This window comes from Amblyomma maculatum, chromosome 1, assembly GCF_055883805.1.
Source record: "Amblyomma maculatum isolate TAMU_Amacu chromosome 1, ASM5588380v1, whole genome shotgun sequence".
NCBI classification, from domain to species: Eukaryota; Metazoa; Arthropoda; class Arachnida; order Ixodida; family Ixodidae; genus Amblyomma; species Amblyomma maculatum.
Window position 1 is genome coordinate 207,618,225 of NC_139344.1, and position 25,548 is coordinate 207,643,772.

The window sequence follows — 25,548 nt, forward strand, 5'->3', positions numbered from 1 at the left end:
AAGGCTTGAAGATAATAAACTGTAATCACTTTTTCAGGATATAGGAAAAATGCTGGACACTTTTATTTTGAAATTTGGCATGCCTACCTACGGATTTTTTTTTCTCTGTTCAGAAGCAGGTCTCATTTCAGCTCTTGCGGTAGTTATTGTAGTCTCATGTATCCATGTTTTGTAGAAAGCGGTTGGGTGTAATATAGCATACCAATATAATTGAGAATCCGCTCTAGGGCACATGCTATGAAAGTAGACATATCTTTGTGAGCTACTCTTTTAATATCTTTTATTCAGACTAACAAGGCCAGAGGTCTTGGCAGGACAAAGGGCAAATGGATTTCTGCCTGAGCGGAGAGCAAGCAAAAGGAAATGCGCATGCCCACAGAGAGAAATGCACAAAGTGGTTATGTAGGGGAAAACGATGAGGTAACTCCTTTTATTAATTGACAACTGTGATGGGCACCAGGTTACATAATGAATTTTGTAATCTGGAGTGTGGCAGAAAAATTAAATTGGGGAGATAACGCATGCAAGCTTTCAATTTTGCATCCCAGAGATGCATCATGGAATTAGTTTCAAATATTTTTAAAAATTGGCGTTTTTGAATTTCGCCCCTACTGTAATGCACAGTATTGTGGCCATGTATTCAACCTGAAACTATAACGATATGTGTTGTAGCAGAGAATATTGTCTACTGGGTCACCACTGCATGTTTTTGATGCCAAATCTCCTGCTGCTTTCATATGAGGACTTGTTTGAGTGTTCCCTAATGATGAGCACATGTCCAGGGAAGCTTCTCTTGCTGTACAGATGAGAGTGCAGCCACGGATCGCCACTGGCACTGGCAGCAGTAGGCTCGCCAACCTGCACAACACACAAGACACAATTAGAAGACTCAAGTTACCTTTGATATATGTTGGAGGTACTTACAGTCTTCGTCAAAATTTTTGAGCCGAGGGGGTTTGCTTTTGAGCCACCCCATTTCGGCTCATAACGCAGTCTCAGTGTTCGAATGAGAAGGACGTTTATGAATTCTGAAGTACCGCCACTATGCGGCTTAGAAGCAGACCCACTAGGCTTTGAACTTTTGGCAAAGACCGTATGCAAACTGCAGCTCTACCAAGCTTCCAAACAAGCTTTGAGCGAAGCTTGTTCATGTCCGGAGTGCTGTTTCTGAAGAAAAGGTAATCGGCCGACTGGTCCCAGGCGAAATCTTCAAATATGGCAACCTGGAAGTCGCACCTACAGCAGTGGACGTGGCTGCAGGCCCTGCAATAGGTTTAGCAAGAGTTGAGAGCGTATTGCTAGCAGCCACGAGTCATAAGCGTGTGAAGGTGTCTGCACCTCTTTGATGCGCTGGTTGACACGCCCAAGGCCACATCTGTGCCAGCAAGATACACTACAAAACACCTAAAAATAATGCGCCGGTTACACACTGCCTTACCATTCGTGACGTCGGGCTGTTGGTTCACCAGTCATGAACCAGCACCAACTCGCCCAACTTGCTGCTTTACTACTTACTGAGTAGTTCTGCAGCTGAACAACTTATTTTCGGTAAGGACGTTGTTCGGAACCTGCGTTGTGCGACAAAAATAAGGCACGACTGTCGCGCGATAGACAGTGCACAGTATTGCCGCTAGCAGCAAAATGAGTATTGCTCTAAAAATCGCAATGACCGCATTGAACGTACGTTATGCTCAGGAGCTTTGCATATGTCGTTTATAGCGTCTTCAATGCTATCGTCCGAAGATGCTCTGAAATAATGGTTCGCAGTGACTGTTGCCTACTTAGCAAAATGTTTATACGTACTTAACAGCGGATGTAGACACTGCCCGATTAACTTGTTTGCAGAACTTCGCTTCGACATCGTCTAGAAGAATATCCAAGTCGTCGTCTTCCATGCGCATACGCACATAACAGCATAAAGTCGCACCAAAGCTGCTTAAGCCCTTAAGCTACCAAATTTTCGCCTCATGCAACGTCGTCGGTGCTGTCATGGCAACGTCGGGAAATCACGTGATTCGCATGGTAATTTAATGCTGTAGAAATATGCAGTGGTCAAATACCAGGTGCAGCAGCAGTACCCAACAGTGAGTCCAAAATAGCGGGCGGCTGCAAGGGGCGCTGCTGGCGCAAGTAAGCGTTGCCTGGGTGTGCTCCTGTTGTGCAGTTTCAAGCTTTTCAGTCATTCCACTTTTATTGCGATAGTAATACTGCGCCAGGTTTTTTCAACTGTACCCAGTCAACCGATGTAGTACTAAAAGGGCCAGTGATGAGCCAGTAAGTTATGGCGCAGCTGGCATTCTCTTTCTACAGACCCTGCTTACTTTCTCGGAAAAGGCAATGAAATGAGCTAAAGAAGCAACAAGCACCTGAGGACGGCCCGCTTCTAGCGACCGCTGCCTTGCGCTCGTGGTCGTAGCCTCCACGTCCGCTGCTTAGAATCACTACACGCGCTTGAGAATGGCACGCGAGCACGCCTCGCGCTCGTAGCCTTCACATCCGCCGGTTACTACATGTAGCAGTTTTTGTGTTTGTTTTTTATACATTCGGGGCTTTCCGTGACGGTCATATGCGAAACCGGCGTCAAGCCTAAACTTAAAAAAATAATAATTAAAAGCGAGGGTCTGTAGTACTGTCCATACGTTGCAAATAAGATGCAACAATAATACAGAAAACAACTTCGGTTAGCGCAGTGGGAGGCCACTTTGCTATGCTCTGATCTAGAGACCCAGCGTAGGCTGGTAACTCGGGCAAGAGCGGCAGCCCAAGCCACTGGGATCTTGAAATGAAGACAATGAAGACTCCACTCACTGCCCCCCCCCCCCCCCCCCCCCCCATTTTTCGTTTTGAAATAAAGTTTTCTCTCTCTCGGTTAGAAGCTGGTGGTTTACGTGGTTTACGTTGACGCCGCCACGTCGAAGATAAATGCTACGCCAGCGCCTCTCCGCGGCGTCCGCCTGAATATCATCATTTTTCAGCGTCCGGTCTTACCACTACATAGTTCCTCAGAACTGTTATTGTATTCTGTGTGGTTGTACGCGTTCGCTAAGCCTAGCGTCTACGAAGATTGAGGTGAGTGCATGGGCGGGAAATTCTTATTATCTGCCAGCAAAGTTACCCTATTTAACCGGAAGTGTTTTGCTATTAAGTAAAAATTATATTTGCGTGCTTTCGGCGCGAGGAATATTTGGGCATAGGAAGTAGAATTCACGTATTTCATGAGGGCGAAAATAACTGAGCGGAGGCTGGGGAGACTGTGACTTGAAAAATGGCCGCTGATTCGTCCCCCAGCACTTCGTCAGCATTTCGAACACGGCTTTCGCATTTCACTAAAATAAATGCTCCAAGCCACCTAACTTGTTTTTTGGGGAATTAAGTGCCATTTCAAGTGTATTTTGCATTTGATCAGCTACATCCTTGTTTTTCTTTCATACGCAAGCCGAGCTCTTATGTGCGAAAATACGCAGCGTTGGGGTTTATAGCTGCGAGCAGACGATTCATAATTGTTACTGTTTTGAAGTCGACCGGAAGACGCTTAATTTATCGTGCTGTTGTCCTTTACTGGCAACATCGCCTGCATTGTGTTTGTGCACTGAGCAAATGTTTTTCTGCGTTCTCACTTGGAACTTGGGTGAAGGGAATCATTTGGGGTGGGAGTCCGCATATATTTTGGCGGGGTGTGATGAATACGGTGTTTTGAGCGTGTGGTCAAGTTTGATTGAAGTTAGACTCCAGGAAAGGAATAAGTGATCTTCATTTTAACATCTTGACTGGAAAGTGATCACTGTGCGCCTGAGCCCTGCACAACAAGCGCGCGGAAGTTCCCTGCGCACTAAGAGCATGACTGTTAACTGGCTGAGTGGTAACCATTTGTGCAGAATAGAACATGCTGTACGAGACGTTATGAGCTGTAATAAACGACGCTTTAAGCTGTTCGCTAGGAGTTTATTTTCTTAATTGTCCAACAAGTTTTCTGTCTCGTGAATCTGCACAGAAATGGCGTTAACAAAAGTTGTGTTTTATTTCGTCTAGTGGAGCATTAGGATGGGTGCTGTGAACCTAGTACACACCACCCTAGTAGAACATTCCCAGTGTATTCACTTCCCGTTTGTAATGAGTTACATGCACCATAGTAAAGCTGGCGGTTTGCCTCAGATGTAAGTGGCTCGCTTCATAATAGGCGTGTGTTGTAAATTTGCTGACCACCTTGTCGGATAAGAATGTGCAGTGTTGATCAATTTTGTGGTCGCAAGGTGCAAGGCGTGTTGGTGCCAGCTTCTGTGAATACATCATATGGAATGACTTCTGTCATGAAGTTCGGCGCCTACTATCCCTCGCCGGACCCCTCGATATAATTCTCTATTGTGTATTAATCTCCCCTCACGTTTCTTATGGCCGACGTTAACATGAGAAGCGATCAATGCACTCGGATATTGGTTGAGTTGCAGATTTGTACATATATATGTAAATAAAGGATTTTTGTTACTGAAAAGCCGGGGTGGCGCAGTGGTTACGGCGCTCGACTACTGCTCCCATGGGTGCGAGATCGAATCCCGGCGTCGGCGGCCGCTTTTCGATGGAGGCGAAAAGCACTGCGCCCGTGTGCTATGTGATGTCAGTGCTCTTAAAGAACCCGAAGTGGTCGAAACTTCCAGTCCTCCACGACGGCGTCTCTCATAACCTGAGTCGCTTTGGGACGTTAAACCCCACAAACCAAACCAACTATCCGTAGAGTTGGACACATGGGCGTATTTTATCACTTAAAATCTGTCAGAGTCTGCCTGCTGCAAAGGCTGAGCAGTGGTACGTTGTCTTACTATGTAATTCCTATCAGTCTGATTTCAATGAGTTCCTTTCTGACGCAGTGTCTTTTTCGGCCCCATGTATAAGGAGTGGTGGCAGAACCACTCTTGCCATTATTCAACTGAACCATGGACGTTTTCATCTGTGGAGTGTGCCACATGGGCTTCCATGATATTGGAAAGTTTGTGGAGCACAAGAACTCCTTAGGTTCTATTAGCTGTGGCCACTGCACTGCAATCTTTCACACACAAGATGAGTTGGCCCAACATGCCCTGCAAGAGCATGCAGCAGAAGCCCAAGGTGCGTAGCTTTCACCCAATCATGGTAGCATATCACTTTGACTTGGTATTCAGGAAACTAATTTTTATGTTCGGGTTATGGATAACAGTAGTCATTGTCTCCTACATTCAAAGTTGCTAAAATTCAAATGCCTTCCACCTAGCCAAACTATTGACCCCAATAGAAATAGATCTGAATGGCAATGCCTCAACTGTTCAGATCTCTTCGAATAAACTGCACCAAAAAAGAAATAGACTGGAGTCTACAGTGGCTGTGTGTACCTTCATGCTGTCCAGTACATTACACTGTCACACGGGCAAGCCCCAACTCCCTCGAACTTTTTTTTCCTTAAAGGACCATGGAGGGAGTTCAGCTCTAGAGGAGTTGTCGCCGTGTCACACGGCTAAGAACCAGATTCTCCGAGACGCCGTCGGGGTGCTCGGGGTCCCATAGAGAAACATGGGGTCCCTCTAGACACCGTAGCAACCGTAGGGTCCCATTAGGCGCTGTTCGTTTTGTGTATGCATATAAAATAATCAAGTTAAAAACATGTAAAATACTTTTTAGCTGTTTTCATTTCAACGGTTTGAATAGGCTTCTAAATATAAATGTACCTTCATTCATATGAAAGGAATGCGCTGTTACTTTTACTAGCATATCGGGTTTGTCTGTTCTACTGGCCACAATGTGCTTGCGAAATTCTTGCGTGCATGCTTGGATATTTGCACATTTACTTTTTTCCATGCTTTGCGTTTTGCTACAGTATTAAAATTAGTTATCAACTCAAAATTAATGCATATGCGTTTTTTTTATTCCTGCACTGAAGCTCACAGGGAACCAGAGTACTCCCTTTACCTGCTCGAGGGAGATGATCAGAACTCCTTACGTTAGGAACTTCCTTTCCTAAAGGAATGCCGTGTGACATTGCGCGTATCTCCATTGAGATGAAGACTACCTTGGTTGAAGGGAGTTAAAAGGAGTTCAGCTGTGCCCGTGTGACAGCAGTCTGGGTGACCTTGCTTAGATGCCTAGATAATAAAATACATTTTAATTACTTTTCTGTCACTTCTCTGTTCACTAGTGTTGTATGCAGTGCCTGATATCAATTATTGTATGCATTCTGCACTTTTTATTGCCTGTTGGGAACATGAGGCATTTGTTGTTCTACATTGCTTAGTACTTTGGCAGGGTTGGCACACAGGGAGGAGGAGACGCCGCTAGGACAAAGTATGGAGGTTGACCCATCCAGTGAAGCAGGTGCCAACGATGTTACTACTGCTGTTGATGGTGCCACTACAACAGATTCGCAGACCATAGTAGTTACAGATGGCCTTTCGTTTGAAGCCACAGGTATGAATGCGCCAGTAGTTTTGCTAACATCGTAAAAGTGCTCCTGGGACCAAATTACAGAACAGTCCAATCGTGAAATGAGTGTCAAACCAATGGTGTGCCCTGATCAGCGGACATATTGGCCAATAGGAACAAGGCTAACGGATCAGTTTGAGACTGAATTTTATATCATTCTGTAATTCCTACTTCGGGCTGGTATTTTGGAAGTATCTGCTAAATCAATGTGACCAAATTAAAATGAATGTCAAACCAATGGTTGGCCCTGATCAGCGGACATATTGGCCAATAGCAGCAAGGCTAACGGATCAGTTTGAGACTGATTTTTATATCATTCTGTAATTCCTACCTCGGGCTGGCATTTTGGAAGTATCTGCTAAATCAATGTGACCAAATGGGTTAAGAGGAGATGCAGGTCGAAAAACGCGGGTTTTTTCGAACATGACTGCTTTTTTGTTTTTACTTGTTTTGTCAAGTTTAGGGTCTCTACTTTCATGAAAATAAAAATCAAAGCTGAATTTAATCAGGAAATGGGCTGAAATTGCGTTTAAAGAGCGCACAGTGGCAGTTGAATGACCGAAACTATGCTATTTTCGAGCGTCCCGCGGCCGGCATGGGCATGGCGCGGTCGGCGCGGTTCGCTGCTGCGTATCGTGCGAGATCAGCCAAGCCACATTCTATGTACAGCGCAAGAAAAAAAAAAAAAAAAAGCATGTTTTCGTTGCGTTTTTCGTGCGCTGCGACTGGTTTTTAAATCACGTGGTATGAATTGGGCATCGCCATTGGCCGCCGTGCGCGCGTATGTGGCGAAGCCCACTTGCTGGCTCCAGGCTACGTCGAGGTGAAGTCTAGTCGAGGTGCGTTTCCGAGTGACGGTCGTTCGGCAACTTTATCTTTGTCATGGATGAACCACAATCGAACCAGCGCAGCCATCGAGGAGTGAAATACCGTTCTGTTCACAAATATAGAGGACGTTGGCGAAAATCGAAAGCGAAGGCTCGTCCAAGGACAACTCGACCTGTGGCAGTTAGGCCTAGTGGAACTGACGCCGATCTCTCCAGCGTTTCAGATGCCTCCGGGGAATTTGAAGCGGCGTTAGATTCTGTGAGTGCCTCGGAAAAAAAGATTGAGCATTTCTAAGTTGAGGAAATAGCCTGTCATGAGGCGTCATCTGCCGTTACTGACTTGGCAGCGCTGAACGTTCTTGTGGGTGGCGCGATTTGCCCAAGCCAGCGTTCAGAACTTCGCGTGTCCGGGAACCGGCCGTAAAGCGTAGACTCGCTTCGTTTCTTGAACTACTCTGTGAGAACTCTGCCTGCCCGCAATGTGTCCTTTCCACAACATACTGATTGCGGCGAGTTGCGGCGTGCAGGGACGCGAGCAAGGATGCGAGCCGAGATTGACAGCGGGAGCTCGGATGAAAGCTTCGTCGTCAACGTCAAAGCTGCTGTGGCGGCCTGTTTTATAGGAATTGGATATGAGCAGCTAGTGCGATTTTCCTCAATTATTGGACTCCACAAGCCGATGCATCATAGCTTGGCACGTCCAGAGAAATAACAATGCAGGAACAAATGTCCTTGAAGCTGACTGCGGAAGCGAACGCAAATCGCCGCACACTGAAGAAAAAAAGCACATGTCTTAGTCCACTCGCAAGGGTCGTGAGGGAGCGACATATGCCGCTGGAAGTTTCTAGTGCCAGTGGCTGCTTTATGGACAATTTTCTTCTTTTGTTCCAAAGTTTGATAGGAATTGAAGCCCTCTTTTTTAAATAAACATGCAATTTTAACTTCAAATGCGTTTCTCTCAAAATGCATTTTTAGACAATTTTCAGCGTATGCCCTTCTTGATTTTGGTACTTCTGATGCTCATATCTGAATGAAATTTTGCACACATTTTCTCTGAGGTATGAGGAGTGCCGTTATCTCTTAAGAATAAATACTGATCATATATTTACAAAAAAAAAAAATAATTACCACATGGTGGTGTCTTGAAAATGTAGACTTGCCAGGTTCATATTTGTCACGTCATTAGCATACTTTATATGTACTTTATTATTAGTGTTTGGCACTCTACAGTTTAAATGGATCAAAATGAGCCATCAATGATGTGCATTTATGGAAGTTTAGAATGAAAAAAAGGGGGAGCAAAAGAGTATATTTTACACACTGTCACTGAACAGAACAAAAACTATGCAACTTACAATAAAACTATTTGCAGATTTGAAATCAGTATAAAAAAACTAAATTTTAACCAGAGTTTTATAGCTCTAAGTCAAATAATAAAGAAAAAGTGTCTTCGAGTAGCATCTCCCCTTAAGTTCAATAAGGCACATTGTTTCTCATCAAGAAATTGAAAACGCTTCCAGTTAAGTGAGGACAGGGGCAAAAGTCTTTATCCTTGTAATGCCCTGCCCTCATTGCAATTATGCACTGTGAAGAAGCCACCCAGGCAGTTGACTGGTGCTGCACTCTTGTATTGCGTGCCCCTGAGCCAGAATCGTCTAGACTAAGGAGGTCTGCACACTCTCCCCGTGATATCACCACACGAGGCCTTTCTGGTTCAGCTGCCTATATTACCAAGGCATAAGCAGCTAAATACTGGTCTCTCTCTCTCTCTCTTTTTTATTTATTATTATTTTTTAAAGCTATTTGTGCAGGGGTGGAAGCAGGCTTTTGGAGCACAAAGCCATTTTGGAGCAGCTTTGGAGCAATGAAAAGAGAGTTTTGGAGCATTTGAATGATGTTTTGGAGCAGGTTTCTAAGGTTAAACGTCTCTGATAATGGCAGTTTTCTCTTTCTGAAAATACAAAACCTTCAATCTGATTCCTTTTTATGCAAGCTCAATGCCTTTCAAACTTTGCACCTATCTCTGACAAGACAAATGGCCAACAGCTTGGAGCAGAACCACAGCAAAAGGGACGCTTGTCATAACTGAACACCTAGTGTGACCTAAAGCATTTCCTTTTTTGACTTCACGGATTAAAATGTTGAGTCTACCACATTGATGCGCTCAAGCAGCACCACTAATTTGGAGCTCAGATTAATGGGCACGACATTTCCGCTCTCTGTCTTGTGCATATCGTTTTTGATCCTACGTCTCTGCTGATAAATTCCTATACACTGGTCAGTAGTGCCTTCAAGAAATATAGATGGCACCGAAGGGCAATCTTTTCATCCTTCAACATTTTTACTTCACTGTCTCCTGCCAATAGTTCTATCATTCTTTGCTTGAGCAATGCTGGGGCTCATTTTTAACATCTTGGCGATAGGTCTAGTATGGCTTTCCAACACTCTTGCGAGGCTTCCTAGTGATTGACACGTTTGGCATACCAATCAATAACGCTTCATGTATGATTTTGTCTGCCATAGGCTTGACAAGCTTGTCACTGAAAAAGAGGTTAGATGGTGAAGTGCCTGCTTGTTCTCACAGCAGAACCATAAGAATAACTCGTGCAGTTTTTGCAGTCTGACAAGTTTCCTAACGGCTCACAGTAGTTTGCGCTATCTGCTTCACTTGCTGCTCTTGCTTTTCTCTCCACCGGTGATTCAAAAGGCTGAGAGGAGATGCTATGTTACACACACGGTGCATTTTAGTGCAATTAGTATTCCCTTCAATCGCCGGTGGCTCACACTAAATTTACTTGCGAACAAATATTTATTATGCTCTGTGCTTCTCTCCCTTTTGTGCTCAGTGCAAGGTGCGTGATATCTTTGCCCTCGGTGCTGTGACTTTGTTCCCGTGTTTTTCTAACCTTGATGGCAGAACAAGGCAGCCAGTTTGGAGCAGCTTTGGAGCAGGATAGCAGGGAAAGCAGTTTGGAGCAAAATGGAGCAGCACTTCCACCCTTGTTTGAGTAACCATTTGAGGCACTTATTGAAGCATTCTAGAAAGACAACCAACACTAAAAATATGCATGTGGAAAAATTAAGAACTCTGAAATAAATCTGTCACTGCATTAGAAGAAAGCTCACATATTCAGAAGGCACATTTATTAGCACTTCTTTGCAATTGGACGCCCAGTCTTGCATTGTGTAAAAAAGTCGCATATTATGTGAGGTGTAATTTCAGGATAGCAAAAAAATGAAAGAAAAAAGTTTTTGGCTGCATATAAGGCGAGTGAGGAAAGCTCACTAAAAACATTTATCTGCACTGCATCTGCGTGTCCAGCCACCCCGTGCTCAGGCGTAGAATTGTACCATGCACATTAATTCTGGTTCGCTCCTTACGCCGACACGCCTAACCAGAGAATTTCATGCACCGTGAGTGGAAGAGCAGGTCATATTTGCCCTGGCAATCGCAGAAGCCACACGGTCCCCCGGTTATAAATCGGTATGCCGCTTGTAGCTCGGGCGCGGGGCGACAGCTAGTGCACGAGCTGCCGACTAGCATGCGTCGATCTCTAGCCCCGTGCGCAAAGCGTGCGCCCAGAAAGTGTTCTCGGATTCGGGGCCTTAGCGATCATCGTCAGGTGTATCGGCGTAGTCGGCATGTCTAAATGAATATTATAGCGTACTTTAGCATTTGGCTACAGAGACCCATGCAAAATTCTGAGTGCTGATTTTGCGGTCTCGACATCGTGAGAGGAGCATTTGTCCTATACTCCTGGGTCTGTATTCTGAGTTTGCGTCATTTTCTCCATGACCGCAAGTCATCTGATTGGTGGAAACACTGGAACCGGAAAGCGAACTGACATCCAGTTCTGGTGTTGCCGCCAATTAGATGCCGGCGGACGCGGAGAAAAATATTTATTTTGCAAACGATGGTGACGGGGGCTTGCAAGAGCGACAGAAACGTGTTATTTCGCACATGTCGAGGGGACTTGGCACTTTGACTCCCGATTGTTTTAGATTGTCATCAGTGGACGCGGCACCTATGCAAAACTTGGTAGTACACTCTAGCGTTGACTTGTTTCCGGTATGACTTGGTATTTTGTTCAAGTTTCAGTACATGTAGGTACCGAGTAATGTTCAGCAGCGTGTCCATCTGTCCACAACGGTTCCCTATAAGATAGTTGAAAGGTTGCTTTAATCCATGTTCCGGTCCCATACGTGCACACGTAATTTGCGATCCTTAATTAAGCATCAAGACTGTTCTACCAGCCATATTGCTCATTCACCGCAATGCACCATTGCTTGTACCGTTCTGACGTGCAGAAGAAGAAAAAAAATAAACACCCGAGCGCGCGCTGGAATCTGCCAAATTCGCCCGTAAGAAAACTATCACCACACAACTCTGGCCTGTTCCATCGGCTGAGGCAGTGCGTGAAATAGTGGTCGTCTTGCATACACAAGCACTCAGCGGGGCATTAGCTCTTGTGTCTGTCCCCTAGCCGTGTTCTTGCTGACCTATGGCACATAACACAATCACTCCTGAAAATGACGCAAACTCGGAATACGGACCCTGCTTTCGGCCGTGTATGCGGCACAAAAGCGAGCACTGCGGTTGCCATGGTCGCGAGGTCAACGTGGCGAAACTGAAACTATGGTCCTTTGAACAACTTGATAGTCTGCCGTCTCGTCTCGCGCCTATGCACGGGTGGTACGGGTCGCATCCAATTCATGCAGCGGTGCCGCTGTACACAGTTGGAGCATGGTCGGGCGCTTGCGCTTGGCGAGCCCCCGGGCGCGTACAGTTGCTCTAGTTTGGTCGCTTTCAACTGTGCGTTTTCGTAGGCCTCTGTTTTTCTTAATAATCTTTGCACATGAATATAATGCTTCAGATCACCGCAAAAGGTTGCTGTTAGACATTGCTGTTCATTACAAATTTACCACGTAAACAGCATTTCAGCGCTTTTTTGCCAGGTGTCCAAGCTAACTTTAGCCAAGGGTTAAAAAATTGAACATTTGAGATAGGCCAGACAGACCACTTGTATACAGCTGCCAGCCATCTGGCACACCACAGGCAATTTTTTATTTTGCAGTTGACTAATAGTAATTAAGATGATTTTTCTAATTCACTAAATATTGCCTTTAGACAATAAATGTGATTTGCAAAGTTAGAGAGCACCTTCTGAAACTCCGTTTCTATTTATTTCCATTAAAGAAAGCCTCACGTGTATCGTTTTTCCAAGCTCTAAAGAAAGCCCGCGAAATGCAAAAAATATCACGTGACTAACATATTCTTGCGCCACGATTGTAGTGCTCTCAATCATATTTTGAGTGAAGGAAATTAGCTGCGACCGTGACTTGGCAGCTCAGGCCCAGCGATAGGCTGATATGTTGGCGATGGTTGCAGCCAGCACGGTGAGTTTGCTGCGACTTGCACCGTCACGCTTGCGCGCACTGCCGGAAGCGGACAAAGAAACCATTGCAGACATATCGACCTGCCACTGCAACGGGGTTGTGGAGCCAAGGTCGCAGCTGATTTTGTTCACTGAAATGCTGGTTGAGAGGAGCACATCGTGGCGCACAAATGCGTCAGTCACGTGATATTTTTGTATTTCGCGGGCTTTCTTTAAAGCTTGGAAAAAACGATACACGTGAGGCTTTCTTTATCGGAAATAAATGGAATGGAGGTTTCATAAGGTGCTCTTCAACTTTGCACATCACATTCATTGTCCAAAGGCAATACTTATTAAATTAGAAAAATTATCTTAGTTACTAATTAATTATTTGCCAAATAAAAAATTCCCTGTGGTGTGCCAGATGCCTCGCGGCTATATACAAGTGGTTTCTCTGGCCTACCTCAAATATTTGATTTTTTAATGTTTGGCTAAAGCGCTAAAGTTAGCTTGGACACCCTGTATATGAAAGACATGCGCGACAGCAGTTCTTTTCACAATAGCCTCGTGGTGTAGATGCAGTGAACGCATAATTGTAATGTATATCTGCGAATACATTTCTCTTCATTATATTTTACTATACCTTCATTCTTTAATTGTTTCATGTTCCATTCTTCGTTTTTACTTCTTATACAACTGGAGGTCAGATATCCAAGGAAAATGGCAGTCACCGCGGCCCGCACCTACATATTGCTTCCTTTCTTGTTAATTTTATAAGCTACTACTACTACTACTACTACTACTACTACTACTACTACTACTACTACTACTACTACTACTACTACTATGTTTTGTTACATGTGCACCAAATGAAATGATTACAACAGTAATACAAGTACACAGTAATATAAAAAGGCTTGCAGGGAGGTTGTTTTTATTAGAGGAAACACAAACACAACCCTGTTTTTTCCTTCCTTGCATAAGTCTCACCTGTCTCCTGTAAATAACTAATTGAAGCGTTATCCTGTTTAAAGAACTTTAATGTTGGCATGTACAATTTGACTGACATTCTCATTTCATTAATTCTACCCCTCACTTCTGTGCAAGCAATATGCCAAAAATGATTGTATGTTCTCGTGCATTGCAGTGACATAATCATTTAATTTTCTACTTATAACCTGTCATGGCACTAAATTGCAGTACGAAATTAGCACGTCATTACTCATGTTCAGGTGTGCTGTACATGCATGCCGCGGAATCTGGCATGTAGATGATTATTCACTTCAAATTGAACAGATAAGTGTGGAAATAATTGTGTTCTCCATTCTATACGCCCCTTCATGACAGTGACTACAAAATCCCAGTAAACAGCGATGTTCTTTTTTTTTCTTTAATGCGATTCTTTGTCTTTAAATCCACGCTCTATTTACTGGAGGTGCATCTCTTCCTCAACAAATGAAAGAGCACTGAACAAGGGTAGAAGGGGGGAAGCCTCGGTTGGCAGGTCGAGCCAACGTTTCCGTCTGGGCAGAGCGATCATCACTGGCAGGTGTTCAAATGTGTTTTTGTTTCTGAAGAATAGCTAACTAGGTCAAGGAGTGAAAAAATAAAAAAAAAAAAAATTTCAGCATGTATTTCTCAGCCTGGAACCTCTATGTGCTTTCAACCCATATTTTTTATATGCCATACTTGTTTGTAGTGTTTGAATAAAAAAAAATGGTTCTAGAATATTACTTGTATACACAGATACATTCATAAAGAGTCATGTTAGAGTGCATTTCTGGCAATCGAGACAAAAGTCGCTGGTCTCTTGAAGTTTAAATGAGCATCTGCTGTTTCTCTTGAAGGTGCCTTTTAATTGTGCTACGTAAAATTTCAAATTGAAGACATCTCAGGCGTGATTTTATGGCAGTAAGGATGAACTTAATGGAATAGCACTTTTTGCATCACACTAACCTTTACAGCATTGTTTACCAGCCTAAGAGATTTGGAAACTAAATGCCTCATGCTTAAATCAATGCTTTATTGCATCAAAGTGCCCCAGTTTAGAATTTTGAAGGCTCCATACTGCTCCTAAATTGGCGTTCCTGCGCTCCAAAGTGCTCCAAGTTAGAAATTTTAGGGCTTCAAGAATTACTTCGAATTGCATTTTGCCAGTAGCATCACTGAGACTCTGAAAATTTTATATACTAACTTAAATGTTCGTTTCTTTTCGGAGCGGCTCTGTGAGCATAGTTAATCTTTATTTGGCAGCAGCTGAGGCTTTATGCTTCTGAAAGGCCGCTGACAATAGCAGACTGCACATTGTGTTTTTGTCTTTGTATTTTATTTTCTCTGCAGAGAACAGTGTGGTCAGTGACATCTTTGCCTGTAGCCTGTGTCAGTGCTTTGCATTGAGTGAAGAGGAGATGGTGAACCATGTGAATGAATGTCATCAGCGCAGTGTTTCCAAGGGCTCTGAAGAAGCTCCCTCCTTGTATTACCGCCTGCAGCAGCTGGCCCCAACTGGTATGTCTGGCATGCCTTGTGTTTTGCATACTGCTTCCTTCTAGTGGAGAGCATATTACAGCACTCTTTGTGGGGTAGGATTTACTGTTGCCTTGTGTTATTCTCCTCTTTCGTTCTCTCTGTATGTGAACCTAATGTATATATTAGGTTCACGCTGCAGAGGGGAGCTGAGAGCTAGAAACCAATCAGTTGCCAGAAGTTAGCAACATAATTCTTGCTTCATGTTAGATGGAGATAGTTGGTGCTTGCTTTTGGCGTTGGTACTTACCTAGTTGCTCGAAAATGCAGTCAAGGATAATTATAATGGATGCAGTTATAATGAATGCTCGCTTATTGCGAATGAGAGTGGTTCTGCCATCAAAATACATGTTAAGCCGCGTTCAGACTACGTGCGCATCCGTCATAAGTATCGTATTTATCGCAGTGCGCATAGTGGCTGGAACTCCCGTTTACGTAGCTTGCGACCGCGCATGTTCACACTGGGCCGTTCGGTAAGATGCGTTCTTTACGACCGGCCAATCAGCGCTCTCAACATGGCGCCGGTTAGAAAGCGGCTGATAGCGGAAGTCTGGGCTCTTCAAGCTCAAAATGAGATGTGAAAGAAAAGACTGGACACGAATAAAATACGAAAAAGAACAATGGGTATATTAACAATTAACAACTCGATTATAAATATACTTCGTTTCACACACGCACGTTCGCACACAGTTTTCAAACGTCCGCTCACCGTGCTGACGCACCGCTCACTCCTTCGCACATTTCTTCACGCGCCCGTTCTCATTGTCGACGTATCGCGCACTCCTGCTTGGTGTCCCGTGATCACACTCTCTCGCACCAAACCAGGCGTACGGTCCGCCTGCATCCCTGCTTGCGATTTTACCAGTGCCCCGGAGCGATCTTGGAGACAGTCCGGGGCGGTGACTCAAAGGCCGTACTACTGACTCCAAACAATGAGCCGAGGCGCGCGGCAGACACGGAAACATCCGCGGAACCTCGTCCCCCCTTAGAAAATGCTGTTTTCTTTTTTTCTTTTACGGTGAGCTTCTTTCAAACTTCGACGAGTCCGCACCAGCTCCGTTCTGCGGCCCGACCGCAACGTCGCCCCGCATCGGCCTTTCGCTGCAGGCCAACTGTTTCCTCACTTGTCAACGGAGCCGATGGGCTGCGAGAATGCACGGGGATGAAGCGGGCATACCCCGCCTCCATAACCTCACTTTTCTAAACTAGAGGAAACATTTGCTTGTTGAGAGCTTGTTCGCGCATGAAAAAACGGATTGATAAACCACTTACTACTTTGACTCAGCGCACTGGCAATTTGCAGCCAGGCATCGTTTTGCACTTCTCTCTGTGCGATTTCAGCTACTCTTAGTAGAGAGCCGGCCTCTGCCGAACTTTTTTTATGAGAGGCTGATAATTTTATAGCGAAGATTCCGCACTGCACATGATCAAGCTGTGGACAGGCACATTTACCGACACAATACCAATAACACTGGCGAGCCGAGACACTGCAGCAGAGTAGGAGCGTTGGATGATGTCGCCTACTAGTGGTTTGCGCGCGAAATCTGGGAGGACCGGAAGCCCCGTGACCGGAAAGGGAAAACCGAAACGGCTGTGCGCATTGGTCGCGCGTAACAGACGTATCTGTGCTAGTCGTAAAAGTCGCGGGTCCTCCGACATTTACACCCACGCTGGGTGCAGACGTTACGCATCTTACGCTCAATGCGACTGCAGCCTGAACAGACACATTACGTTTTTTGTGCTTACGCTTACGATCCTTACGAACAATACGCGCGTTGCGCACGTAGTCTGAACGCGGCTTTAGGGCAGAGACAGTGTGTCTCGGATACAGTGAACTATGGCCCCACCATTCCAATAGATTGTAGATAAAGGAGCCAAATAACTTGCACTTCTCAGAATCACTGAGACTAAACAGTGCCTCTAAGCCCTGTGATACCACTTTGGAAAGAATGAAGCAATACCTTATACACGTGTAAGGGTTGCATTTTTTTTGCCGTGGTGTAGGGCTTAGACAGGACTGGCATTTTTTCGTTACAATTTTCTGACTACTGTGCAGCCCCGATTGCACATTCATTTTTTATTATGCGGCAATATTCATTTTTGTGATTGTGACGAATCTTTTGAATACATAATGTATTGCAAGTGTGGATGACACGGCGTGCTTTTGCACTTGGGGGATAGTCGACAACTCGCAGTGAAACAGGTTACTGGTGGTTCCTTAATCACTTTTATTACTTTAGTGGCAAATGTCTCGTGATTGGCATGTCACTGCAAGAAAACTTTGCCATTTGCACCCCATTCTGGTTTTCGCATACCATAACATCTTGTTCTTACTTTTGCGAACTCTGAGCCGTACTAGGTGAGTTAGCATTGCTGAGGAGTCCGGGGTGTAAGACAACACTTTCATGGCTGTAAAAACTTTTACCCTGGTCAAAACTATACAAACATGAAACCTTTTTCTTTTCACTTTTTTTTTTCTCGAATTACTGACTGCCAAGTCGGGGTTGCAGCCCTTACATAGGGCTGCCCTTAAACGAGTATATATGGTAAAAAAAAATGGTAACAAAAAAGACTGCAGTGAAACAGTACACAACAGCTGGCCAAGCAGATGCTGACGGCTTTCACAAGGCCGACCAGTGTAAGTATGTGTACCGAATGGGCGAAGCGTGAAAATTAAAAAGAAGTGTGGTTGGTTCGATGAGGGGGACATTAAAAATGAAATTGTTTCGCATAGCCGGTGATCATTTAAATGCAACGATTTGAGAAGTTTTGATTCTAGTCGCGTTGTATGCACTGCCTGCCTAGTCGGGACGCTGTCTCTGCGTTTGGGTGGCTCCAGTGCTGTGCATGTGCTGACAGCACACAGTGCAGTTTACACCAGTGCCTGGATAAGTGCTGTGTGTGCATGCCCTGCAGTAGCTTTGTAGCTGAATGAGCCCAGGGACGACGGATAGCACTGCCAAAGACTGATGTGACCACATGACCAGGTGCATGTGGATTTATGGCAACACATCACTGATACACGGCTGGCCAGACCTGAAGTCACCTTGGACGACTTGGTTGGTGTGAATGATGAAATTGACATCATTGAGCCATAAACTTGCTGAGCCAATGGGCACTCAAATGCTAGGAATGTGATGAAGACAGTGATGAGCAGACTGGCCTGCCAACCATTGCTTTAAATCTTTTAACTACAATTTGTTGCATCACATCTCAAAAGCAGATTGTTGGCAGCGAGGGTCCGGTGAGGAGCACCTCTATCTCGCTTGGGAGCACCACGCAGAAGCATGATTCATCGGAAGCAGCTCGGCACACATCGCAGGGGACGCTTTCCCAGCAGAAGCGCTACGGCGCAGCGATCACGTCAGAGGCGTCCGGCATCAGACGCTGCACCTAGCAATCGCGCTGTGAGCGGAAAGAGGAGCCGCGTCGCCTAAACACCACTGTTTGAGTGACGCACGCTGGATGTTGGAAGGGCAGAGAGCGAGAAAACTTATTAAACGCAAGGGTATTGGGGCATCCTCGCACCGGTACCCGCCGGGCCCGAAGGGGAGAAGCGGGTGAATGAAGATAGTGATCTAAAGAAAGGAAAGACGCTTGATTTTACAACCCGTGAGGGTGCACGGCGAAACGTCAGGGGCGAGTGGCGCGCCACGTGTCGGGGCAGCGCCACACATTGCGAGGAGGGGTTCTTCTGTGTTTGCCGTTTATGAAGTGCATGCCGGGATTTATCGCTCACGGCCAACGCCGTCGACGACACCGGCTTTTCTGCGACACGAGCTCCTGAACACTACCGCGTTAAAACTGCACAGGGGAGGATTAGTTGCAGGGTTAGAAGAGAGGTTTTTGTCCCGCAGTGAAGTTAGGGTAATGATCTTGATGATGGATGCCAGTACAGTCGTCGATCGAAAAATTCAGACTCCTAATTTTTCGGACATGCTTGATTATTCGGGCTTCTTCGCAGCATCTCGACATGCTCTTTAGAACTAATGTATAGGAGGACCTGAAATTTTGGATGCGTTGCGACCGATTGCTTGGTTCTTCGGACTCTATTCGCCCTGCCGCCTTTTGAGGATGCTTCACCGCAGAGACTGTGAAGGCTGTGCGGTGAAGCATCCACAGAATGAGGCAGTTCAGCAAACTTGGTGTAGCAGGTTCACGCTCGCGTCTGTACTTCGACGAATCTTGCACGTTTGCTTTCGACATGCCAACGGCAGTACAGCCATAGAACGCTGGTTTCGGCCTGTTGTCAGTGTAAACATTAGACGGCGGTACAATCAAGCATCAGATTTGGTGCAAAAACCTTTCCTCTACCTAGCGGCAAATGGGGTTATGTAAAGTGATTTTTTTTGTCAAAATTTGATGTTCCGGATGTTTTTGCAATCCCCAGCGAGCCCAAAATGATTTATATATACTATCGGCTTGCATACTGCTCCAAAGAAAAAACTGCTGATCAAAACTTTTTGTGTCTCTGGTCCTTTAAAATCCAGTGTTCGATCCGTTTAACCTTTAATGTTAATGTTCGGTATGTTGCCGCATCTGTTCTATGTACTTACCGTTGTTTGAACTTCACACCTTGAGGTCCATAGCACAGTGCAAGAAAATGGCAGCCCCATTGCTTTCTGTGTGATGTCAGTGCACGTTAGAGTTCCAGGTGTTTGAAATTTCCGGAGCCCTCCACAACAGCATCCCTTATAGTATGCGTTGCTTTGGGACGCTAAGACCTACAAACTACAGCCTGTTTTACATGCACAGTGCTCACAACTCCAGGCGAAGAAAGGCAGACGCTCCGCGTGCTGCCTATGGATGCTGAGGAGCCTCCTACCCAGCCCACAACCCTTCACTTGGTTGTGGAGACTACCAGTCCACCAGCCCCTCCAAAGCGCCGGAGAGGCCGACCTCGCAAAATTGATCAAATGCAGAGGTGCGTTTTGTCTACAGAAGCATTTACCATTGTGTAGTGTGCTAAGGGGGGCTATGGTGCACTGGCACTAGAGGAGTTTGCCACTAGTATCTGTAATATTCGCTGTGCACTACTGTTTTTGAAGTGCATGTTTGTGACATTGTGTGTGGCTATGTATGCAATTTCTTTTATGTCATGGTTAGATTTTTTTTTTTTTTAGTTTGAAGATGCATCATGCATGATGTGTAGTTGGATTTTCTTGTTGTTTTGTTAGCATATTGAGATGAGATGTTGTAATGCTAGCAAAAGTTCTACAATCAAAGCATCTTATCCTTCATCTGTCTGTTATGCAGAACGGTTTTTAGCAGCATGAAGCCTAGCTTACATAAATCAACTGCGATCATTGTCATGTGGTATTATACAGGACCTTATCTTAGTTTTGGCAGGGTGTTAAAACAGGTGTAGAAGCATGGTAGTACCTGTATGTTTTAGGATACTCGCCATTGGTGTGAAAGTCATGTCAGGCACAATGGACTGGTTAGTTTTCGTTAGGTATAGTAGTAGTAAGTGGTTTTATTATTATCATAGAATAAAATAAAATAAAAATAATAAAGGAAGGAAAACATTTTTGCCTGCCCCAGTATCTACTATCGAAATGAGCTGGAGCACCTGAACTAGGGCGGCGGAAATAAAGGGATAGCAAGGAGACAGGTAGGAGAAATCAAAGAAGTGAGAGACAAGTAGAAAGGACAGTTTAGGTTGAAAGGTAGAGTATTGAAATTCTCAAGTACAAATAGGGAGAAAAAATCCAGCTGAGACGTTAAGGGGGAAAAGGTTCTTGGGACTTTTTTCTTTAGTTTGGACTAAATAAAATGAAAAACCACAGTCTTAACCAGTTTTCGTGCTGATTTCAAATATGCAATCGCTTTTCTTATGTGTCACTTAGTTTTAAATGTATTAGACGGTTACACCCCTTTGTGTACAGAAACAACCGAAAAAAGAACACTGATCAGAAAACTTGTAATGTGGCTAGATAGTGTACACTACAAGGAATACAGTGCAAGGAGTACTTTCTTTATTAAGTCAATGTTAGTTATTTTCCAACTTGTTGAAGTTCAGTGGGGCGGGGGGGGGGGGGGGGGGGGAGGAAGTTAAATTAGATTTAAAAATTTACCAGGCATAAACCGAGAAATCAGTTTCCAATATTGCATACCTGTGCAGTGTGCAGCCTGCAATATTGTCGTGTAAAATTGGTAACAAAATGAAGTTCATATACAGTAAAACCTCGTTAATTCGAAGTCCTTGGGACCACGAAATACCTTTGAATTATCAAAAACAGATGAAAAATGGAAAATAATTGCACGATACCTTGGTGCATCAATACAGCCCTTTTATTTAGATGTTCACTTGAAGTAGCCATGATACGCGACTGCTTGGCGCGGTAGCTCACGGCATCTTAAGTCATGCCCTCCAGTCGACTAGCAGTGCACAGCATATCACTGTTACCACAACTACACTCCACAAAACTGCGCACAACGTTTAGTGACTCTACGACCGCAGCTAAAGCTGGTGCAAGGGCGGGTTCAGCATCAGAATCATCGTCGTCGGAATGTCCTCTGTCAGTGATATCACTTTCGAAGTCCGCATATGATGTTTGCATATCACATTCTGCATTCATGTAGTCCATGAAATTGCAGCCGCCGTCGTCTTCAGCGATGTTGTTTATGGGCACACAGAGTGCTTCCTCTTCATTGTCTAATGTACTATTGGCATCAGACAAGTCATTGCAACCGTCACTCTCTTCATTGGGCAAACCGGCATCTTCCCGCTTAGAAAACCCAGCGTGCTTGAAACAACGCTGAAACAGATCGCCCTTTACTTGCTTCGAGGCGTACACAATTAAACAAATGGCACCTAAAAGATCCACAGTATAGTCTTTGCCGTTGTCATAGCAGAGGAGGATCCTTTTCAACAGATGGTAGCGATAAATCTTCCGTGCAGGAAGCAACCTGCAATCTGCCAGGTCACATTTGGTGGCAGAAAGATAATGCGGCGAAGACGATTTTCTTCTCAGAAACTCCGCGCACATGGTCGGAAACAAAGAGCACAGCACATACACGTCCACTCAGGGCACAGAACAGGTTAAAATGCGCCGAAGACGACGAGACCGGACCGTGCGACGACCGCTATGCAAATGGTAGACAAAGGAACAATGGAAATACGGAAAGACCTAGTGGGGCTAGTGGCACCTAGCGGCATCTCTGAAAACTGATTCTAGCCTCTGAGACGTGCGCCACATAGCACAGATCACTGAGGCCACAATCAGAACCGACGAATTAACAGAGTTGAGGCGCGCTGACTGTTCAATTTATCCAGCAAAATTTTCATAGAAAATGTTGGGACTGCTGAAAAACTTCGCATTACGCGGGATTTCGAATAACAACGAATAATGAAGCCAAGTTCGAATAACGAGGTTTTACTGTATTATTAGTATTACTGGCAACTGAGCGGGGCATGATGGATTATAAAACCTCACTAATTTGTACTTAAACAAAGGATGGCTAGAAGTGTCTTTGATATTCCTGAGGTACAAATTGAATCCCTCTCCCCCTCCCACTTTCCTCCTCCAAAGTAAAAAAGAAACACACTTCAGATTATGCAACAGTGTGGTTGCACTGTTTTGTAAGCTGCTTGGCGTGTCATTGTTTTTATTTTTATTTACATCTGTTTACATATGTGTATACTTCCCTCTTGTGCTTCTACATGCTACCTCTAGTAGGCTGAAGCTGTGCGCTAGTCACGTGCAGTTTCTCTGCACGGCACGCATAACAATTCTTCACCACGTGGTTAATGCAGTGAAGCATCCTCAAAATGTGGTGGGGCTGCTTTGTGCTGCGTCGCTGTGCGAAAAGAGTAGTGGAGGCCTTTACCATTTTTACCTGTTTTTTTTTCAATGTTCCCTATAATGTGCGCGAAACTTGAAGAAGAAAATGTTCTCTCTTGGTTTTGCTTCAATTGCAGCAACAGGCAACTGTTAGGCAGGTATTTATCAGAAAAATGTTTACTGTGATGCAAACGGTTTTTAGCAGTTTTTTTTTTTTCCAGGCCAATTTGATAATTCGAACTTTCAGTTAATTCTGACATTTTGTTTGGTCCCTTGAAGACCGAAATAACGAAAGTTTACTGTGTGTGTAACAATATGCAGGCCAGTGCCGGCTGTTGTCAAACCTGAAGAAGAGCCAGATACACTTCTGAGAGGACAAGATGGCCTTTTCCACTGCACGCGTTGCAAGCGAACCTTCTGCAAGGAGCGGCATATTCTTGGTCACCGCTGTATGGCGAAGGGTGACTACGTTGACAATTTTGAGAAGGTGGGGGTTGACAAAGCAACGATTACTCTTGCGAGAACTGGTTAATGGCGCCATAAGAAAAGCTCTGTATGCCTCAGTACACAGTGGGTGTGCTGTCATGTCACTGTATGAATGCCTCAATTTTGAGAGGGATGATATCGAATGAAAGGCATTGAAATTTGAATGTGTCTGATGACTTTGTGATTAACCTGCTTCCCATATACCAGGTGTCGCATTTAACTTTAGCTGCAATTTAAAAATATACCAGGGCACAACATATGGCAACTACAACCTTGTTTTCTACATTGAGATGATTTCTTGTCTAAAGACAACGAAGAAGCTGTTACTCTCACCTTTTTTTGCTAGGCAGTTACACTTTGGTTCACCTGTTCATGCTAAGATTTAAACCTAGCTATTTTTGCCAGCAAACAATTGGGTAGGGGAGTTATATATCCCAGAAAAAAACTAGGCCAGCATTGAATGTGTCAGAGTAGTTGTGATAGGCCCTACTTCCTGTGAAAGTCGTTCTTTTTTTTTTTTTTGTTATTACTTATCTCTTACTGTTATGTAATGGCTTTGTGCAGGCAAGAACAGTTTATGGAATTGTGCCTTTTTTTTTCTTTTTTTTTTCACTCCTGTTAGCTGCCTTTGCCTCTTGTCTTTCTTGTTGGTGTAGAGTGCACTCTTTTAAGTATGATATGAGCATCAGCTGGCATGTGGCAGTTAGCCATACCATTTTTGCTTTCATGCAGAAAGATGAGGAAAGTGGCCTTGTGCCTGATGAGGAAGCCAAAGATGCAGACACCACGGAGGACTTTCGACTGCACCGAACCAATGAGCGTGAGCCTTGGGCTCGGTACCGTGTTCGCCGGGGTGGATATCGAGGTGGTCGTCGGAGTGGCATTAGCCGAGGTGCACCTGGAAGTCCAGGTCCAGAGTCGTCTTCTGGGCCTGGTGAGGCCAACAAGGAAAATCTTGTGGGCCAGGACCAGGCCGCGGCTGAAAAAGCTGCTGAAGGAGGCACAGGTAAGATCGAAAGGGCGGGGCTGGTTTGCAACTCTTCTGCGTTCGCACTTAGCTAGGTCAGGTCAAGTCTTAAAGGCATGCTGGTTGCTGAAGTATAGTCAGCCTGCTGTTTTCATTTACACACAGTTTGTTAGCTTCATACAAACATGACCATAGTCACCAAAGTATTGCACATAATAAACCTGCATATAATACGAGGCTTTTTTCTTTTCTTTTTCAATTTTATTATGCCAAATTTTCGCTTGAATTAGTATATATGGATCCAAACAATTTTCAGCCTGAATTCGCAGTTTCGGTTTTGTTACTATTTAGCACTATCAGCATCAGACAGGATGTTAGATGGATGCAAATTAAGAGCGCCCCCTTTGAAAAGGGGTGGTGATTGTCGCCACATCATGTTCAGCCTTTCTTTTTATGCTTAGTTTAGACAACTTTTCAACTCTAATGACTTCAGTTTTATACCCAGTATATTTTTAAATACCCTTGTTTATTTCTGATTTAGCATCCTTGTGTCCCCGCCCTGCTATTTAGCCACCAGTTTTCCAAACGTCTCTTGCTAACCTCTACCAGCTATGTATTCGCGTTTCCTTTGATACCCCTAAACCTCAGGGCCTTGGTGCCTGCACCAACGTCTGGATGGCCAGTGCCACACTCCACCATAAGATGCTCAATTGTTTCTGGGCATCTACTGCACATAGCACAAGTTTCATATTCTTGATTAACCCTTTCCCTCCCGCGCGAAATGAGGAAAATCGTTCCAAAAATACCGGAAATTTTTTTTTGCTAATTTAATAACGCTTTTTTTTCTGAGTAAAACGGCACCATTCTTTCGATAGAACAGGGATTCTTTATTGCACAAATTTCATCCAAAATATATTTAAAGAAGGTTTCACTGCATGTCACTATTGCTCTGCGGAAAAGCATCTTGCAGCGTTCGATACACAGTCAAAAAAGAACATGAAAAAAAAAAAATTGAACGGCATGTAAAATAAGCACATGAACAACGGCTAATTTTCGGCAGTCCCTGAAGCACACTAGAAAGACACTTTCGTGTGGTACTTCTCGAAGCAAGGTGCGGCACAAAGGCCAACTCCACA

The 25,548-nt window shown here is 44.6% G+C and overlaps 2 protein-coding genes across 6 annotated transcripts in view; one reads left to right on the forward strand and one right to left on the reverse strand.

Annotated features, from left to right (window-relative positions):
• Positions 1 to 398: 398 nt before the first annotated feature.
• Positions 399 to 2,314, reverse strand: LOC146205454 (cilia- and flagella-associated protein 418-like). Of its 3 annotated transcripts, none has more exons than XM_084590137.1 (6): positions 1,804 to 2,303; positions 1,685 to 1,748; positions 1,516 to 1,568; positions 1,339 to 1,404; positions 1,115 to 1,263; positions 615 to 858 (listed from the first exon to the last, which is right to left on the reverse strand). In XM_084590137.1, the coding sequence occupies exons 1-6, from the start codon at positions 1,899 to 1,901 to the stop codon at positions 761 to 763; spliced, it is 528 nt and encodes a 175-aa protein (XP_084446263.1). In that variant the 5' UTR covers positions 1,902 to 2,303; the 3' UTR covers positions 615 to 760. The 3 variants fall into 3 exon arrangements, 2 of the variants coding, with proteins under 2 accessions (XP_084446264.1, XP_084446263.1); XR_014704179.1 differs by having other exon boundaries at positions 727 to 858; positions 925 to 1,263; positions 1,804 to 2,314; XM_084590138.1 differs by lacking the exons at positions 1,115 to 1,263; positions 1,339 to 1,404 and having other exon boundaries at positions 399 to 858; positions 1,804 to 2,297.
• Positions 2,315 to 2,944: 630 nt separating this feature from the next.
• Positions 2,945 to 25,548, forward strand: part of LOC146205455 (zinc finger protein ZFAT-like) — a 117,366-nt gene continuing 94,762 nt past the window's right edge. For 2 of the 3 annotated variants that reach the window (XM_084590139.1, XM_084590140.1), the window contains exons 1-7: positions 2,945 to 3,069; positions 4,863 to 5,100; positions 6,268 to 6,429; positions 14,987 to 15,154; positions 19,928 to 20,096; positions 23,281 to 23,446; positions 24,178 to 24,451. In XM_084590139.1, coding sequence (XP_084446265.1) covers positions 4,929 to 5,100; positions 6,268 to 6,429; positions 14,987 to 15,154; positions 19,928 to 20,096; positions 23,281 to 23,446; positions 24,178 to 24,451 — 1,111 coding nt within the window. In that variant the 5' untranslated portion in view covers positions 2,945 to 3,069; positions 4,863 to 4,928. Of the gene's footprint in view, positions 3,070 to 4,862; positions 5,101 to 6,267; positions 6,430 to 7,256; positions 7,531 to 14,986; positions 15,155 to 19,927; positions 20,097 to 23,280; positions 23,447 to 24,177; positions 24,452 to 25,548 lie in introns of those variants that run through there. The other variant, XM_084590141.1, reaches the window with a different exon arrangement.

What these genes read in the sequence shown, in the direction of transcription:
- LOC146205454 (XM_084590137.1), bottom strand. Translation starts at nt 1,901, where the DNA reads ATGCGCATGGAAGACGACGACTTGGATATTCTTCTAGACGATGTCGAA. An exon ending in GCAAAGCTCCTGAGCATAAC is followed by an intron (nt 1,569 to 1,684) that starts GTACGTTCAATG and finishes CGCACAACGCAG; the next exon opens with GTTCCGAACAACGTCCTTAC. An exon ending in AAAGCTTGTTTGGAAGCTTG is followed by an intron (nt 859 to 1,114) that starts GTAGAGCTGCAG and finishes TGTGTTGTGCAG; the next exon opens with GTTGGCGAGCCTACTGCTGC.